General features: G+C 42.3%; 2 protein-coding genes and 1 long non-coding RNA gene across 3 annotated transcripts in view; 2 read left to right on the top strand and 1 right to left on the bottom strand.

Annotated features, from left to right (window-relative positions):
• Positions 1-6678: 6678 nt before the first annotated feature.
• LOC112432551 (uncharacterized) lies at positions 6679-7597 on the bottom strand. Its single transcript, XR_003023099.2, has 3 exons — positions 7579-7597; positions 7347-7424; positions 6679-7165 (listed from the first exon to the last, which is right to left on the bottom strand). It is a non-coding gene; the product is annotated as an uncharacterized LOC112432551 (long non-coding RNA).
• A 1222-nt stretch (positions 7598-8819) lies between these two features.
• LOC105940503 (uncharacterized) lies at positions 8820-11084 on the top strand. The gene is made up of 5 exons (XM_024801070.2): positions 8820-8832; positions 8946-9278; positions 9370-9468; positions 10191-10517; positions 11077-11084. Exons 1-5 carry the CDS (start codon positions 8820-8822, stop codon positions 11082-11084), a joined length of 780 nt encoding a protein of 259 aa, XP_024656838.2.
• Positions 11085-11923: 839 nt separating this feature from the next.
• LOC143414548 (butyrophilin-like protein 2) overlaps positions 11924-18070 on the top strand; it is a 61243-nt gene continuing 55096 nt past the window's right edge. The window contains exons 1-3 of the mRNA XM_076879197.1: positions 11924-12455; positions 14601-14927; positions 15210-15536. Coding sequence (XP_076735312.1) covers positions 12089-12455; positions 14601-14927; positions 15210-15536 — 1021 coding nt within the window. The 5' untranslated portion in view covers positions 11924-12088. The remainder of the gene's footprint in view (positions 12456-14600; positions 14928-15209; positions 15537-18070) is intronic.

The following is an 18070-nucleotide window of genomic DNA, read 5'->3' as shown; positions in this document are numbered from 1 at the left end:
GGCAAGCTCCGGCCTGACTTCACGTCCAGCGTCTGGGACTGCAAGTCTGATGGGTTCCATTATCAGCCAGCTCCTCTTGAGCCATGCTCAGTTTCTGCTCTGATGTCTTGAGCTCTCACTGAGGACATAAACCTCAGTCTTTTCCGTACACATCAGATTGAAGTCCATTGATGTTTCCCTTGCCTTGCTCCACGGCCTTCTACGGCTCTGCTGTTCGGCTCTTCTCAGAGGTCAGCTCCTGGCCAAGCCCCGACACCTGTGCCTTCAGCTTATTTTCTCCTGGTGTTTTGTCCATTCTGAGGTGCCTCCTGACCTCAGTTACTCCTCCTGTCTCTGGCACGCCCTTCTTGCTGCCCGACGGTCCAGGGTCAGCCTCGGCTTTTCCGGGCCGACAAAGCAGCCTGTAATCAAGCATAAAGAGAAAAAACAAAACAAAACCAAAACCAAAACAAACGAACAGGAAAATGATGTTATTTTGGCTGCGTTATTCAGAGAGGGGAGAAACAACGGGACCAGGCCCTGTGTCAGCCTTCTCTCCCCCTTTTTTTGTTTTTTCTCACCATATAATCCACTCATGACCCACCAAGCTGACAGGACATCACAGGTACATGTTAAAATTCTTAAGATCATGTTTAAAGCACAAAAATGGAATTTTCTTTCATTTAGTAATCACTTGTATTAATCAATCAGAAGAAAACATGTCACAATTTGACTTTTATTAACCACTAAATTTGTCGTGTTATCACTGGTTGTGATTTTTTTTTTTTTTTTTTTTTTGAAGTTAAGTTGTTGTCCTGCAACCCAGAGGGTTTATTTGTTAGTAGTGGATAAACTTCATTATTTAACGGCGGATGTATGTTAAGTTTCACTGCTTTAAACTTGCTGGAAAATCTTCACGTGTTCATGAGTGTAAGCTGTTTCTTCATTGCGTGTATGTGCGTTTGTACATGGGCTAATTTAACGTTTTTTCTCAAACGAGGCATTTCTCTAGCACGTGCCTCTCTCTCACATTACTCTGCTTGTGTGTGTTTTTATTTCACCTTTTTGTTGTGATGCTCCAGGCGCCTTCCCAACCTCCACAAGTCTGTTGGCCGCAATTTTATGTGTTAAAACTTCTCTTAATTTCTCCTTTAATTCTCTGCTAGCTGCTGTCTTTTCCACAGCTGCTGATTCTTGCTGAGTTTGGTTTCCATTACTATAATTTTGCTTCGGCCGCCGTGCTTGTGGGGGCAGTTGGTCCAGCCCCATAGCCACCTGTATCAACACACTGAGAGATTTATTTAATATCATTTTCATCACTGTTAAATAGACTAGCAGGCAAGACGCCCACCTTTGCACTGCAGACTACATGCCAGTCTCCCAACACACTCCTCTCTGAGTTTCCGCTTTAAACTCCAACATCATTCACACCCTAGTCATTCAACACCTTATTTGTAGTATCATAATCAGCAAAATCAGCGTTTTACTTACAGGCATGTATCATTGTTTGCAAATCAAAATTATAAAACTCAAAAACACACTAAACAGCAACAAAAGTCCTCTGTGCGCGTCACAGCTCATTTGCATGTTCACACACAGTCTAAAAATAGCTCACAGCGCTGCAGTGCGCTGTCGTCACACACAGGGTCACACAAAGCTCAGACAAAACTCTTTTATTTTATATTACAAAGACGTCTTATATTTACAATCACTGACAGGCCTGACAGATTCAGCACCTAACAAATTTCGACAAATTTAAGTTAACGGGTCCAACCGAAGAAAGTTAACTTTTTTGTAATCAATTAACCAGTATCTGTTTCCTCCAGAACAGCCTATGGCCTGATTTCTAAAATCCCTAACTCAATTTAACTTTGTCCAAACAAGCACATGACACCGTTTTAAACGGTGAGGAGACTCGGTAACTCCTAGCTTATTTCAGGATGCCCTGTACCCCACAGATAAGCCAAACTGAACTAACCCTGTTCGACGACAGGTCAAAGCCGCGCGTCCACGACCAGGAGGGGGCGTAACCCCCGGGCTATGTGCTTCTTAGCATCTTCCAGTGCCGTCCTATAACAATTTTCACCTAACCGATTTTGAGAAATTTTACCATAACGGGTCTCACCGAAGAAAGATAACTTTTTTACGACCAATTAAACAGTATCTGTTACCTCCAGAACAGTTTCTGACCTAATTTGTAAAACTATTAACCAGTCTCTGTTTCCTCCAGAACAGTTTCTGTCCTAATTTCCCTACCAAACTACCTGAGCCTTCAGCTCAATATCCAGGGACTCAAACCCAACATTATATCTGTTACCTCCAGAACAGTTTCATATTTCTTCAACTTCATTAAACATTCTTAAGCAACTTTAACTGCATAACACACGGTGATTCTCATCAAAATCAAAACAGACACTCTACCAGTAATTTCAGTGAGTAGACTTTAATTTAGTCATATCCAATTTGGCACACTTTGGAAATAATTCAACAGGTAGTGCCTTACCTTTAGATAAGCCGGCTTATGCCCACTCACATAAGACCACTGGCTCGTGCCTGTCCGTTCGACAACCTCGGACCGTCCAAACTTTTAAATTCCACCCCAATACCACAGGACGAGCCCCCAAAATGTTAAGGTTCAAAATATTGGGGATGGAAACAAGAGAAAAACCACAATAACAACACTGGTCCGGCCGGGTTGAGTCAAACGATGATTTTAATGAACACACGCGTGGGAGATGGACACTGATGCAGACAGCCTCAAAATCTCAAAATGGTGGAGCATTGCTCAAACTTTTATAGCCTCTGGTGCCTCCACCTTATCATACAAAGCCTAAACATTCACATGCTTTCTCTCACACAGCGCCTAAGCTACGACCTTGGCTCCCTGTTTATCTGCTCCTGCTGAAATGGGGCAGAAAACTCCAGTATATTCTGTTCTCTTCTACTCAGACAAATTAGATTTCTTATAACTCAGCAGTATAATGCATCATAAAACAATATCATTCATTCACAACAAGTCAGCAGTTTAATGTAATGCAAATCAGTTTAACTAATGCAATAGTTATCAGCTTCTTCTAATTCAGGAGAATAATGCAAACTAAAACTACATAATAATTCACCATCTTTAATTAGGGGTATAACATGGCATAAAATAATATTATAATCTAATACTGCTTATCCTTTCCCAGCTACCACAGGGAGAGAGGCAGGGTACACCCTTTCTAGGTTGCCAGCCTGACGCTGGGCTAACACAGAGACAGACAACCGTTCACACTCAGACCTAAGGGCAATTTAGAATTCAGCAATTAACCTAAGGGAAAGATAAAATACAAGCATTAAAAAGATCATAGCCTTAAACAGATTTGTTTACTCAGTTTTCTTTTTTCACTTTTTGCTTTTCAGTTTAAATCCTGTTTTCTTTGACTGTGTGTGAGAGGGGCTGAGAGGCGGGGCTTCTCTGCTGAGTCTTGAATGTCATTTGCATATAATCTGCATCCCACTGACACTAACATCTGCAAGTGATAACAAGACAAAGCAAATTAAAACCCTCACATAAACTCCAAACATCAGTTAAGATGAGCAGCTAGTTTCATCAGCGGGATACAAGTATGATAAAGGTAACATAAAGAGAGAGGACACATCTCATTAGAGTCCCTTTATTAAACTGTACTAATTATTTAAAGGTATAAATCAGTTGGAGCACAGAGAGGAGGGGTCAGGATCTCCTGAGCTGTCACAGACTCAGTTTGACAGACTGATTATTTCTGCCATGGATGTTTATCATAAAGAGTGAGTGAGACCTCTCTGAACATTAATGACTATGAAACCATGGTAACAGCGATCATATCCATTAATTACTGTGTGGTTAAACTTCCTGTCAGATACACGCTGTTGTCTCTGCCTCTGGTCTGTTTAAAGGACCAGTTCATCCAGATTAACCACAGCTGACTGTATCCTGAACACAGAGACGGTTTCATGTGTGTCCTTGTTTTACTGCTTAATTTTACACTGACCATGACAGAGTGGAGCAACAAACTAATGTAAAAGTTTTCAGTTCAGCTCTATTAACAAATACGAACAGAGGATCTCATTGTGAACTGAGGGCAGGGTGTAGCTGAAGGGTCTGTGGAGCTGCTACTTTACTCCACGGTAGTTTCATGTCATCTATAGCGGAACAAACAGTAGCAAATAAATCCTCTTGTTTGGTTCTTAAGGCTCTGGGGGTCAAGTATCTCTTCACTCACGTTCATTTCATTGTCCACTCCTCTCAAAAAATTAATATTATTGAGCAATGTCTGTGAAGGTTCTCAGTCACCCAGGTCATCGTAGTCTAAGGAGCTTGGAAAGAAAAATGAAGACGTTTCACCTCTCATCCGAGAAGCTTCTTCAGTTCTAAGGTCAAATGGTGGAAAGTCCCAGATTTAAACCCAGTGGGAGTTTCCCCCCAAAGAGGGACAAAGGACCCCCTGATGATCCTCTACCTAATCACATGAGCCAAGGTGTGAAAGCGGGTGTGGGTCACAATCAGCCAGGGTTTTGAGCTCATTGTGAAACCTGGCCCCACCCTATCATGTGATTTCCTGAGGTCAGATGGCCCAGGATGTGAGTGGGCGTCTGGGAAGGCCCACTCACATCCTGGGCCATCTGATCTCAGGAAATCATGAGGTAGGAAACTATTTTGTGCAACTTTTTTGTATTTACAGTTTTGAGGGATAAGCCTCTTAAATTTCTCTAACTAGAAATATATGTTAAAAAAACAAAAACGATTTTCAATTTTTTTGTAGTTTATTGCACTTTTTTGCAATTTATGTAATTACTATGCACTTAATGAATACATATTATTAAAATTTGGGCTATAAGGGTTGTATTGATGTATAGCAACTTGAAATGCTCCCAAAAATGGCTCCACAGCATGTAAAAATATAATATAAGCTCTGGCGGACTTGGGTCTATGGTAGGTCTTAAAGGGTTAATATTTCTTGAAAATAGCCACAGTCTCTTGGCAGATTAGGCCGACACAGTTGTTTTGTATTTCAGTGAAAAAGTACAACAATTTCCACATATCCTGGAAGTGACAGCCCTCGCTGCCAGCTTTCCTTTTTTTAGTTACACTTGCCATTTTAGAAATGGGCTTAAAAAGGATAAGCACAAGGGTCACGCCTAGATAGTGTGGCTATAAGTCTACTGCCAACTTCAGGTGAAATATAAAATAGCGTTATTGTAAGTCTGTATTTTATATCGTAATCAACAGTGCTGATGTATGGAATGCCAGGACTGCCATAATGAATTAATTAAATACACCATTAAATAATTAATTAAATGTGGCAATAATTAATTACAATTGGAATTAATTAATTAAATAAATAGTTATGACTGTCACAGTGAACTCTTCAGAGGGAGCAGAAAACCTTCAGGTCCTCCAAAACATTTAACAAAGATGAAGATACAGCAGAGTTTAAAGGAAGTGCTTAGAAAATAAAGACCAGGAAGAGTCACATTTTCCAACATTTTCTGTAAACTCAGTAAAATGCACCAAACTGAGGCTGGTTCATGAACACAGACACACTCAGTTTAATCTGTCAGGTGTTCACAGATTAAATGTTCAGATTTAATAAATAAATGCATTCAATTTGAGTGTCTGACTGTAAAACTGGTCTCTGTGTCCTGCTGATAAATGTGGGCTCTGAGACAAACCCACTGCATGCAGATAATTTGTGTTTATGTGTCCTCAGTTTCCCAGCATGCCCTGGCTGTGGTGGTGGAGGTGAATGAGGGGGAAAGATCTGTCCTGCTTCCCTGTCAGTACTCAGATTTTATACCTGATGATGATCCCACAGTGATGTGGACTCGCTCTGATCTTGATCCCAAATCTGTCCATCTACGACGAGAAGGAGGAGACGATCTTACAGGGCAAAACCAGCGTTACAGCGGGCGCACATCAATGAGGCCTGATGCTCTAGATACTTTAGACTTCAGCCTCACTCTGAGAAAACCAACAAAGACTGACAGTGGCAGCTACACCTGCTCCATCAGTGATGAGAGAGAAGAACTGCGACTGAGAGATATACAGCTGCAGGTCAAAGGTCAGTCAGAACTCTGGGTGGGTTAGAGACTCCACATGGAGCCTGTTATCTATGTGACATCTCAGAGTAAGAGGTCAAACTGAAGTTTTGTAAATTGTTGTGACTAACCTGAAAAACCAGCAGCAACATGTAGCTCAGAGCTAACCTCAGTGCAAACAGGATGTCTCTGCTACAACAGCTGCAGTCTTTACTGCATGTGCAGGGTTACACTCGCAACATTTACACACTGTACACAGTGGAGAGCATGAGCTCTCTAAGCCTCACTGCAGCTCACAGAGCAGCAGGAAGTGTCCTGATGTTGTACAGACTCAGACTGGAGGAGCTGCTATGAAACGCAGACAGAGCAGAGATGGTTCATCATGTTTCATCCAGCTGGTCCTGATGTCACTGAGACTCTCAGGTTAATAACTGCTGTTAGGATATGTAGTGCAAATCATAGCGGGGTTCAGGTAACAGCGAGGGGACTGCAGAGTTAATGGCATAAAACTGTAGGACTGATGTTTATATTTTGATATTGTTCTGCTTAAGTTTTTATCTGTTACATTTATCAACCATCATCTCAGACAGCTGCTGCCTGACGGAAACACTTGAAATAGTTTCAATAGACTTTCCTGTAAGTTCATTATACACAAACAAAGCATTTACTCATTTGAGAGACATTTGTAAAAAACTAAATAGAAAGCATCTTTTTCAGTGGACTGGCTGTCCCAGAGAAAGATCCAGTGAATATTTTATGAAACCATTCAAGAGTAAAAGCAAAAGATCCCAGACACCCTCTCTACTTCTAAGGTTAGACTCCAAACTTTCCTTTTTTGATAGAGATTATAGTTTTTACGCTTATAGGGCTATAGATAGAAACAATATGAATTTGGCCAATGGTAGAGATTTTGACTATAGCTCAATGGCAACTAAAGAGTCAAGTATAAGTCAATTAAGTACCGTATCTACATTTCTTTCATGTATGCTGTCCAATAGAGGTTGAACCGTTTGAAGTCCGGCATCACTTGTGTCACTGCTCTGACTGCTGGTGGTTGAGACAGACAATGTATCTGTTAGACTTGGAGAGGAGGACTCTTCCACATGTTGCTTCAGGACAGTCAAATCTGAGGGTGACAAATAAAAATATTACAATATAAGGTATCTACAATCAAAAACACAACACAACAAAGATGCCATTTATGCACACAGGGCCAGTAAATTGCACGCTTTGATTAAAGTATACTTTCTCCCAGGAGAACAGATGGTTATCTTGTATTTTATTATGGTAATATACAATTTACATACCACAAGGTGTGAGTGTCACATAGTGTGTTAGGTGTGAGCAGTCGCGCAGCTTCTTGGATGATTGTGTTTCCAAGATGTCTGAAATGCATGTGATAAATCCAACTTACTGTTGAGCCATGAAAACAGCATTTTGTGATTGTTACCACAGGATATTAGACAAATTAAAAATGTTTATTTAAGAGTAACTGTACAAATCAAATCCTTCAAAATCTATCAGAGCATATTTACTTACCTTCAGCTGTATAGATGACAAACACACCTCTTTGACTGCTGCAAGTGCAGGAAAGACATCCTCATCCACCTCTATACCCTGCTCATCCGTGACTTTCAGTGCTGCATTTTCTGGTATGAGAAACTTCTGCTGTACTGAAGTAAAATCATCACTCAGTTACTAACAACATTATCATTTCCTCTTTAGTACAAACCATAACTTACCTTACAGCCTTTTCTGGGACACTAAAACTTGAGCTCAGTTGAATCTTGTTCCCTCTGATAATCTGTCAGATGTTTCTTGATTGGAGTCCACTTGTGATAGATGCAGTTGATTGGACATGATTTGAAAGGCACACACACCTCTCTGTATAAGGTCCCATATTTGACAGTACATGTCAGAACACAAATCAAGCCTTGAAGTCTGCAGACATTAGTCAGCTCCAGTGTTGCTCAGTGGAGAGAGGAGAACCTTCCAGTAGGAGAGCCATTACTGCAGCACACCCGCAATCAGGGCTGTATGGTACAGCAGCCAGACTGAAGCTGCTCCTCAGTCAAAGGCACATAACAGGCTACCTGGAGTTTGCCAAAAAGCCCCTGAAGGACTCTCAGATCATGAGAAAGAAAATTTCTCTGCTCTGATGAAATCTATATTGAACTCTTTGGCCTGAATGTCAAGTGTCATGTATGAAGAAGACCAGGCACCACCTGGTCAAAACTCTCCCTACAGTGAAACATGATGGTGGCAGCATCATGCTGTGGGATATTTCTCAGTGGACAGAACTAGAACATTTCCTAAATGCACCAACGCATACAGAGACCTTGTTAATAACAACCTCCTCCAGTGCCCTGGATCTTGGACTGGGTGAAGGTTTATCTTCCAACAGGAAAATGATCCTAAACATAGAGACAAGATAACAAAGGAGTGGTTTGGGACCACTTTGTGCTCTTTGTTCTTCAGCGGTCCAGCCAGAGTCTAGGCAAGAACACAATCAAACATCTCTGGAGAGATTAGACAATGCCTTTGCACTGACACTCCTCATTCAGCCTGATGGTGCTTGAGAGGGTCTGCAAAGAAGAATAAAGAAAATGCATAATAATAGGTGCCAAGCTTGCAGCATCATACTGAGAAAGATGCAAGGCTTTAATTGCTGCCAAAGTTGCTTCAACAAAGTTTGCGAATACATGTTATTCTAATTTTTTATTTTTAATATATTTGCAATAATGTAAAGCATTACCCTGTCATTGTGAGGTAAATGAATCATGGGAATCCCAGGTATTGTGTGTGTAGAAATTTGAGGTGAGAATGAATGTTGGAATAACAAAATGTGGAACAACTGAATACTTTCCAGATGCAATTTTAGTTTTTTTGCTTTACTGTCCTCTCAGGCGAGCAGGTGGAGGTAAAGGTGGAGGAAGGGTCAGAGTCTGTGATCCTGCCCTGCAAAACAAAATCTGACCTGCCGGAGGACACCACAGTGGAGTGGACTCACTCTGACCCTGAACTGATGGTGGCCCAAGTGCATTCAAACAATAGTGATCACCCGAAACAGCTGGACAACCTTTACTGCGGCCGTGGAAAGATGAACAAAGACCTGCTGAGAACTGGAGACCTCAGTCTGACCCTGAAATACCCCACAGAGAGAGACAGTGGAGGATACATCTGCACCATCTACAGGGACAAAGACATCTTGAGACAGAAAGTAGTGCTGCAGGTCAAAGGTCAGACATGTAGATAAAGACCAAGGGTCAGTGTTACAACAGCACATCAGAGTTCAGAAATCATGACATTATTTTTGATATTGGTCCACAGAACGGTTTCCATCCTGGGCCAAAGCTCTCCTGGTTCTCCTGATTCTTCTTGTGGTTTCTGGAGGACTTTTATTTCATTACCGGCACTATTTCATGTCAGGTGAGTGTCTCCTACTACACTACCCATAATGCCGATGGTCAGCAGGTGTCCTCTGGTGGCTCCTTGACTGCGGCTCACACAAACTTGTTCCAGAAGCTGAAAGAGTTGAGAGTTACAAACAGCTGATACAGAGAGCTGAAGAGAAACTTCCAGGTTTGTTCCAGAAGTCAGAAAACCTCCTTCAGACTCAGTCATTGATCAGTGAAACAGCTCCACAACATGACTTTACTAAACAGTGTGTGTGCTTCACTGCAGTGATCTGACACAGAGGCTGCATGTGGACTTTATTTATGCACGTAAAAGTCTCACTGGGATTAAAATCTCTTTTACAAGAGAGACCAGCGGAGGGCAGCAGAAGTTACAATGAAAACAACCAATACAACTGAACAGAAACGTGAATAATATATAATAACTTTACATTATGTTGTAGAAAACCAAGTATAATGTCAGCAGAAATGGTGACCTTTCTGTGGAAGTCCACGCCAAAGTTTTCTATGTGAAGAAAACTCCTCATTTACATAAACAAACTGGAATCTATCAGATGTGATTCAAACCACTGCAGTAAATTCCCTTTAATAACTCTGGTGTGTTTGCAGTAAACTGTTGTGGTCTACACTGAGGTCTAACAGGACAAGCACAGGAATAAGTCCTCTGTAACAGGTCATAAGGAGAACATTAGTAACCTTCACTACAGCTCATGTTGTGCTTTGTTGTCCTCTCAGTCCCCTGGGTGGGGGTGGATTCAGGGGTGGAGTCTGTCCAGCTGACCTTAAAAACCACAGTTTGGCTGCCTAAAGATGCTAAAGTGGAGTGGAAGGATGCAAACAACAGGAAGGTCCACGTGTATGAGAACGGCTCTGACCAGCCTGAAGAACAGGACGTTAAATACAAGAACCGAACAAAGATGAAGAGAAACTTACTGGAACCTGGAGACCTCAGTCTGACCCTGAAACACCCCACAGATGGAGACAACTCCACCTACACCTGCACCGCCTACAGCAGGGAGGGAAACATCCTGCTGAGGAAACAAGTGGAGCTGAAAGTCAGAGGTCAGTGCTGTAGATACAGGTCAAAGGTCAGAGGTCAGACGGATGATGGTGGTTCAGTCTCAGTGGCTCCATCCAATAATGTCACAGTGTTAGCATGTCTGATGTTTGTGGCTGTTTTGGTTTTTATTTGATTTCCTCCCAAATGTAAAAGCTTCAGCAGATGAACTGTAGGAGCAAAGTTCATGTGTGAGACTTCATCTGAAAGGTCACATCTTCTAGTTTCTGAACATGTGTTTGTTTAGCATGTGGCTGAAACACAGGCTAAGCTAAGTCAGCTCAAATCTCAGTAACAACCTTCTTTGGTCCTCATCTATAATCAGTCATATCTGAGTCACAATAACTAGAAGATGATTTCTAGCAGAAGTGTGAACATCTCCACATCCTTTCTCCATGTTATCATCCAAAGCTGTGTGAAGTTTCAGAGCTCTGCAGCTAACAGAGACTTTCAGTTTGCTGCTCTCTACCTCTGACAGCTCCATTCTTAGGGAGCGTTAGTTCTCTGTTTCACTTTATTCCACTTATTCAGTCTGATGTTCTCTGATCTGTTTCTCTTGTTTAGTGTCTTAAATGCTGCCAGTGCCTCTCTTTGCTGTAACCAACCTTTCTCTTTATTTCTGAGCTTTTTAAGGACTTTAACTGATGCATCAACCTTTGAAAATGGAAAGAAATCAGTCAGATTCATGGCTGCATCACAGTGTCACATGTAGTTCTCCACATCAGCTGGATTATATCTATAGCAGCAAACAGCAGCTGATGCACAAATCTTTGTCTGTGTGAATAAAGTTGGATCAGTTCAAACAGTTTGTTGCTCTGCTTGAAAGCAGCAGTTTTTCTAATGCACCACCTTCATGTTTCCTTCATATTTGAATCCCCCTGTAGATGCTGACAGGTAACCATGTCACACAGAGCTCAAGCCTTTGAATCCAGCTGTGACTGTTGATTTTCTATTGAATGGACTTTTTCAAATCCAGCTGTAGGCCTGTGTTTGTGAGCTCATTAACAGCTGTTTGTTTAGAGAGACGTGGTCCTCACAGGACAGCCACTACAAACATATGATTTTATAGAATATGATGCATTACTGCAGATTCAACACAATAGAAAGGATTTGAAATGAGCTCAGCCTTAAACATGTGCAGCAGTAATATTGATCCACAGACACTGATGGGAACATTTTTCTGCACAATAAGTACTTTGACTTTTCATACTTTATGTACAATTTGCCAGTACTGCAGTTTTGTGTGTAGTGAGGTGTTTTCATGGTGTTTTCTTGGTGCTTTTACTAAAGGAAGCTTCTATCAAATTCTTCCAAATGTTGTCAAACTGAGCTGTGTGATGAAGTGAGTGTGACAGAAACACTCAGACTGTGTTTCTCTGCTTCATCAAGTCAAATCTGGTCCTCAGAGACTGAATAAAGTCCTGTCCCACTAACAGCAGCTCCAACAGTCTGTTCACTGCTTTCTTCCTGTCAGTCTTCATCTTTCTGCTGCGTCTCCTCTTCACACTGACCACTTTCTATCTAACAGTGAGCTCCCAGTGAAGCAGCAGCATTCAGCCTGTTAGAGTCAACACAAATGTCTCCATCCAAGCTCATGTTGTGCTTTGTTGTCCTCTCAGTCCCCCAGGTGGAGGTGGATTCAGGGGTGGAGTCTGTCCAGCTGCCCTTCAACACCACACTTCACCTGCCTGAAGACGCTAAAGTGGAGTGGATGAATATATATGGGAAGGTCCACGTGTATGAGAACGGCTCTGACCAGCCTGAAGAACAGCACCAGGTTTACAGAGGCCGAACGAAGATGAATGAAGACCTGCTGAAAACTGGAGACCTCAGTCTGACCCTGAAACACCCCACAGATGGAGAAGCAGGCAAATACACCTGCACCGTCTACAGCAGGGAGGGAAAAATCCTGCTGAAGAAAAGGGTGGAGCTCCAGTTCAGAGGTCAGTGGAAGCAACTCAGTTTTATTTGTATAGCACCAAATCACAACAACGGTTGTCGCTTCATATTGTGAGGCAAAGACCCTAAAATAATACAGACAGCAGAAAACCCCAACAATCACATGACCCCTATGAGCACGTGCTAAAAAAAACAAAAACCAAACAGTGTACGGCTGATTCTCTGGATTTGCTGCTCTTTATTTTTCTAATACATCTCTAATTCAGCTTTTCTTCTGGTCTCTTGTGCTGCTGTAACAAGTGAATGTCCCCAGTGTGTGATTAATAAACTCTGTGTGTAATGTCCAAGTCTATTAACTAGAAACTTCAACCCTGTTGTTACATTTATTATTGTGTAGTTGAATTTTGAGAGCTTCTTGGATGTGAAACATCTCAAATATTTTTTTAGTGCCATTTTATATTCTGTGTTTTCAGACTAGACCTGTGACAAAATCAACAGGGGAGGGGTTAAGTGTTAAGATGTATGTAACCTACTGTGCCAGTGTCCTGGGTCCATGGCTACGTGGAGCTGGGAAAGGGGTTGTGGACGTTTTGTAGTGTGAAAAGGACAGGAAGGCTTGAGTGATAAGTAATACAGTTTGTAATACACAGAGATTCTTGGTCTGATCATCATCAGCTGTGGGCAAAAGATGAAAACCAGTAAAATTCTAAAAGATAATTAATTACAACAATGATCATAAAAATGAATAAAACACACAGTCCAAGCTGTCCAAACATTTGAAGTCATCTTTTACAGTCTGACCATACGACACACCTGCACAGAGACAGAATCACAGCAGTGTTTGCAGTGTGGGCTGTGAGTGAACCACAGTAGGAGTGAAATCAAATACACCTGCCTCGATTATCCCAGTCCAATCACAGCCACTCGCTCACAGCAGCTGTGACCACTCCCAGAGTAGTGGTCACAGCTGAACTAGAACTAGGAAATAGACACTAAACCTTAGAATATAAATGAACCCACCACCCAAAATGTAAACACTGGCTCACAGACCATGGACCATAGAAGAAGTAATTTCTACTGACACAACGTATTGAACCTTTTGGAAAGGCACTGTGAGGCTGCTGCTGCTTCTTTTTATGCCGGTTGGCAAACAGCTTCTAGGTGCACTGCTGCCACCTTGTAGACTGGAGTAAGGATCAGACTCTACCGTACCACCATTAGATTCTTGTTGAAATACCCGTTTCTTTCAAAAATGTAAGAATATAAAATGTTTTTAAAATGTAAATACCAGCAAATTCCAGCCAGAGACTGAGAAACCAATGTAAAATCAGCTGCTGATACCTTATCCCCTCATAAAATCCACCTGTGTACCAGTATTTAAACTCCCTATCCTCAGTTATTCCTGCTAATAATCCCATTACTGTCATCCTGATTCCCCATAAACTGCTATGTGAGTTAAAGTCCCCACAACAAACTATCCTTCCTCCCCAATGATCTATGAGTAAGCGTTAGTGTATCTACAGTAGAATCACCATGACAACCATTTTAAAGTCTCTCTGTGCTGGTTTTCATCTCACATCCCCCTCATTAAATGCCGGTTGGAAGCACGTAGCGAGGCTCCATATAGCCTATCATAACTTTATCAGGGAGCACTTCATCTTTAAATTCCAGTAAAACTAATGTCCTGTGCACCTTCTCTTCATTGCTGAAAGCCTGCAGTCAACTTGAGCCTGTAACGTCTCCTCCTCTAATTACTTTCTTCACTTCAGATTTTCTCCACAGGAATCCCAGAAATCCCTCCTCCTGCTCCACTTTTCTCTCCAACAGTCTTCCTTTCCAGTACTTCTCTTTTGCACAATACTCGTAGTTTCAGAGCTTTTTTCTTTTGTTCTGCATTTTTACAAATAATGAGCAAACTCCCATCTCACCAAACTTTGGCTAATGCCATGTCCCCGAGCACTTTTCAGTGGCTGTTTCTCACAATTATAATTTTAACCATTCTGTGAGTCCACCAAACTGGTTGAAAAACAAAAGAATGAAGCTGTGCATAAATCAGTGCCCATGCTTTTTATTTTTCCATTTATTTTCTCTAAGATTGTGATTTCATTAATAAGTAAAAGCTCTACCACAGTTCTTTCTCCTCGTCCTGCTTCTCTTGCACAAACTTTTCCTCCTCCTCTGCATCTCAGTCCCCCAGGTGGAGGTGGTTACAGAGGTGAAGTCTATCCAGCTGCCCTGCAAAACTACAATTCACCTGCCCAGAGACACAAAGGTGGAGTGGATGGTCAAAAGCTCCAAGAAGGTCCACGTGTATCAGAACGGCTCTGACTGGCCTGAAGACCAGGACCAGAGTTACAGAGGCCGAACAGAGCTGAGGAGAAACCTGCTGAAAACTGGAGATCTGAGTCTGACCCTGAAATACCCCACAGACTGGGACAACTCCACCTACACCTGCACCGCCTACAACAACAGGAAGAAGATCCTGATCAAGAAGGAAGTGGTGCTGAAAGTCAAAGGTCAGTGCTGTAGATTCAGGTCAAAGGTCAACAGTGCACCCACTGGCTGGATGCAGCTTGTATTGTGGCTCCTCCCCCTTGACCTCCTTGATAGCTTTAGGTCAGTTTAGCTGTGTTTCATCCAAATCCCAGAATTCCTGAGGAGCAGGAGCTGCGTCTCCTCTTCACACTGACCACTTTCTATCTAACAGTGAGCTCCCAGTGAAGCAGCAGCATTCAGCCTGTTAGAGTCAACACAAATGTCTCCATCCAAGCTCATGTTGTGCTTTGTTGTCCTCTCAGTCCCCCAGGTGGAGGTGGATTCAGGGGTGGAGTCTGTCCAGCTGCCCTTCAACACCACACTTCACCTGCCTGAAGACGCTAAAGTGGAGTGGATGGACAGTGATGATGATAAGGTCCACGTGTATAAGAACGGCTCTGACCAGCCTGAAGAACAGGACCAGGTTTACAGAGACCGAACGAAGATGAATGAAGACCTGCTGAAAACTGGAGACCTCAGTCTGACCCTGAAACACCCCACAGATGGAGACAACTACACCTACACCTGCACCGTCTACAGCAGGGAGGGAAACATCCTGCTGAAGAGAAAGGTGGAGCTGAAAGTCAGAGGTCAGTGCTGTAGACACAGGTCAAAGGTCAGAGGTCATGCAGGAGTTTATTCTCTAAAAGCTTTTAGTTTGAATCTATTTTCAGTTCATTCAAATAAAATAAATTCTTTGATGTTTTGATCTAAAAGCCAAAAATGTCAGGCGGAGCAACTGTGTGTTTAAATGAACTAAGAAGACCATTAAAATGATCCTAACTTCAAAATAAAAGCCTCTGGCATGATGTGAGTTTGGATCAAATCAATAGTTTTGTTAGTTTAGTCCAAATCAGTGTAAATGTATAAATATCAATAGTTTTAAAGCTGCTGAGATCATTCAAACACTTTGATCCAGTCATTTGGATGTTGTCACATGTCAGGGTGGAGCAGCCATAAATACGAGGCTTTTATTGTGAAAATGCTGAGTGTGATGATCCAGAGGAGCCCATGGGGTGTTTGTGGCTGGATGCAAAGGTTTGTAGCTCTCCTTGTAAAGAGAAACAGCTTGAAGCTACAGAGGAGCGTCTGCAGAAGAAGACAGGGGAAAGAGGAAGAAGCTGAGGCCGCTGGAGAAAAGACAGGAAAAGGAAATCAGCTTCATTTGTTGGAGGCCGTTTGTTCATCACACTGAAATATTCCCACTTTAGAGACAGGAAACAAAGTGAAGTGTGGATTGATGTTTGTCTCCATGATTTGGGCCCTGGAGTCATTTCTTCATCTCCCACTTTAAGACATATTAATGTCAGCCTCACACGTCCCACAGTGGACACATTTCTATTTCTAGATGATATTTGGAGGATGGTCATGTGTTTCTCTGCTGTCACAGCTCTTTGTGATATTTGAGCGCAGCTGTAATGTTTGTGTGGTTAAAGCCACCAGACTCCACTGACAAAAACTCTCATTTTAGCCGGAGAACACGGGGCTGCTGTGGGACTTTGTGTTTGCAAAGGTTTCTATTGGAGGCATGTTTGCCTTTATTATATAGGTGCAGAGAGTAGACAGGAAAGTGGGGAGAGAGTGAGGGACACACAGGCACCTGTAGTAAGCCCCGCCTTCAGCCCACCTGCTCAGCCAGGTGAGCTATAGCGCTGCTTTAACATGTTGGTGTGATTGAGAGTGAATGAAAGTGAGTGATGGAGGCAGCAGGAAACTAACAGGCTGTTTGTTCTGAGAGGTCACATGACTGTTGTTCTCAGCAGAGTCTGATGATTTGATGAGACCATGAGAGCGGCTTCAGTTCCTCATCAGAAAGAGTCTGACAGAAGCTCCTCCCTCTATACCCCAGTAGACTTCTATTAGACTGCTCCAGATTCCTGAGAGTTCACACAGAAAACTTTACAAACAGCCAAAGAAAAACTATTGAAAAGCTTCAGGATCACAAAGAGCTCTTTGTGACCCATGCAGACCCTCAGAAAGGAAGCGTTTGTGTCCACTGACATGTTAGAGTGCTTTTAATTTGAAATTCACACAGGAAATGATGTGTTTCCATAAAGAGTGTAGTGCAGTAAGTTTAAGAGAGCAGGGCCAAAACAGACTGATGGATTATTGTGACATCACTGTTTGATTCTTCTATTCAACTGAAGAAGAAGAAAAGTTCTCTTCAGTTGGTGAGGTCAAAGGTTAAAGGTCAGACTCGGGTTCATCTTTGGTCAGTTTACAACACAGGTGTTCAGACAGGTGGGAAAGCAGTGGGTGGAAGAAAAGAGAGGATGTGGAGGAGAAATGAGGAGCACAGGAAGGAGAGAGGAGAGGAGGTCATAGAGAGAGATCACTAAATGATCTCTGGAGAGCCAAAACACTCCTTCAAACAGTCCCAGACTTTACTCAGTTAAACTTCAGGATGACTGGAAGACTGTTCCTGTATGCTGTGTGGTGGGTGAGGTGCTGAGTGGGGATAAATCACAGTCTGGTTCTTGAGGTGGTCCTGACCTTGAAATGCTCTGATTCCTCGGTGTGAACAGGCAGCTTCTGCAGGTGTGGTGCTAAAGCTCCATCTGGGTGGAGTCACAGGTGTTAGCTGGTGAACAGCTGAGTCTGTAGGCTCTATGGCTGTATCCAAATTCAGGGTCTGCAGCCTTAAAGGCCTCATTTTAAGGCCGATTACATCACAGCAACGCGACAAAGGCTGTCCCAATTCAAAGGCTGCTCGAAATGCGGCCCTCAAATGCGTCCTTCATTTTCCTGAATTTTAAGGATGTGGCGGTGTAGACTTCGTGGCCCAACATATCCCAGAATGCATAGCGCGGCGGTGGCGTGGATGATTTTGCCGGAAAAAAAAGGCAGACGAAGGGCACCCGAAGAGTAAACTTTTAAAAGTAAGTACTGAATATTATGTTTAATAATGAAGAACATTTAAACATTACTGTTCGCCACATGTCGGCAAAGTTATGTGACATTAGCGATGTTTGTACTAACTTGGTTTTAAAGCCTTTCAAATATACGCCGTTCAATAGTCGACCTTCATCAATGTGATGATTTTATGGATATTAAAAGTAAGCACTGAGACAAATTTAGTAATGCCAACATATTAAAAGAACAATATTTGTCTATTATACATAAT

The sequence above is a fragment of the Maylandia zebra genome, linkage group LG3, assembly GCF_041146795.1.
Source record: "Maylandia zebra isolate NMK-2024a linkage group LG3, Mzebra_GT3a, whole genome shotgun sequence".
Taxonomy (NCBI): Eukaryota; Metazoa; Chordata; class Actinopteri; order Cichliformes; family Cichlidae; genus Maylandia; species Maylandia zebra.
This window is presented reverse-complemented; position numbering and strand designations above follow the sequence as displayed.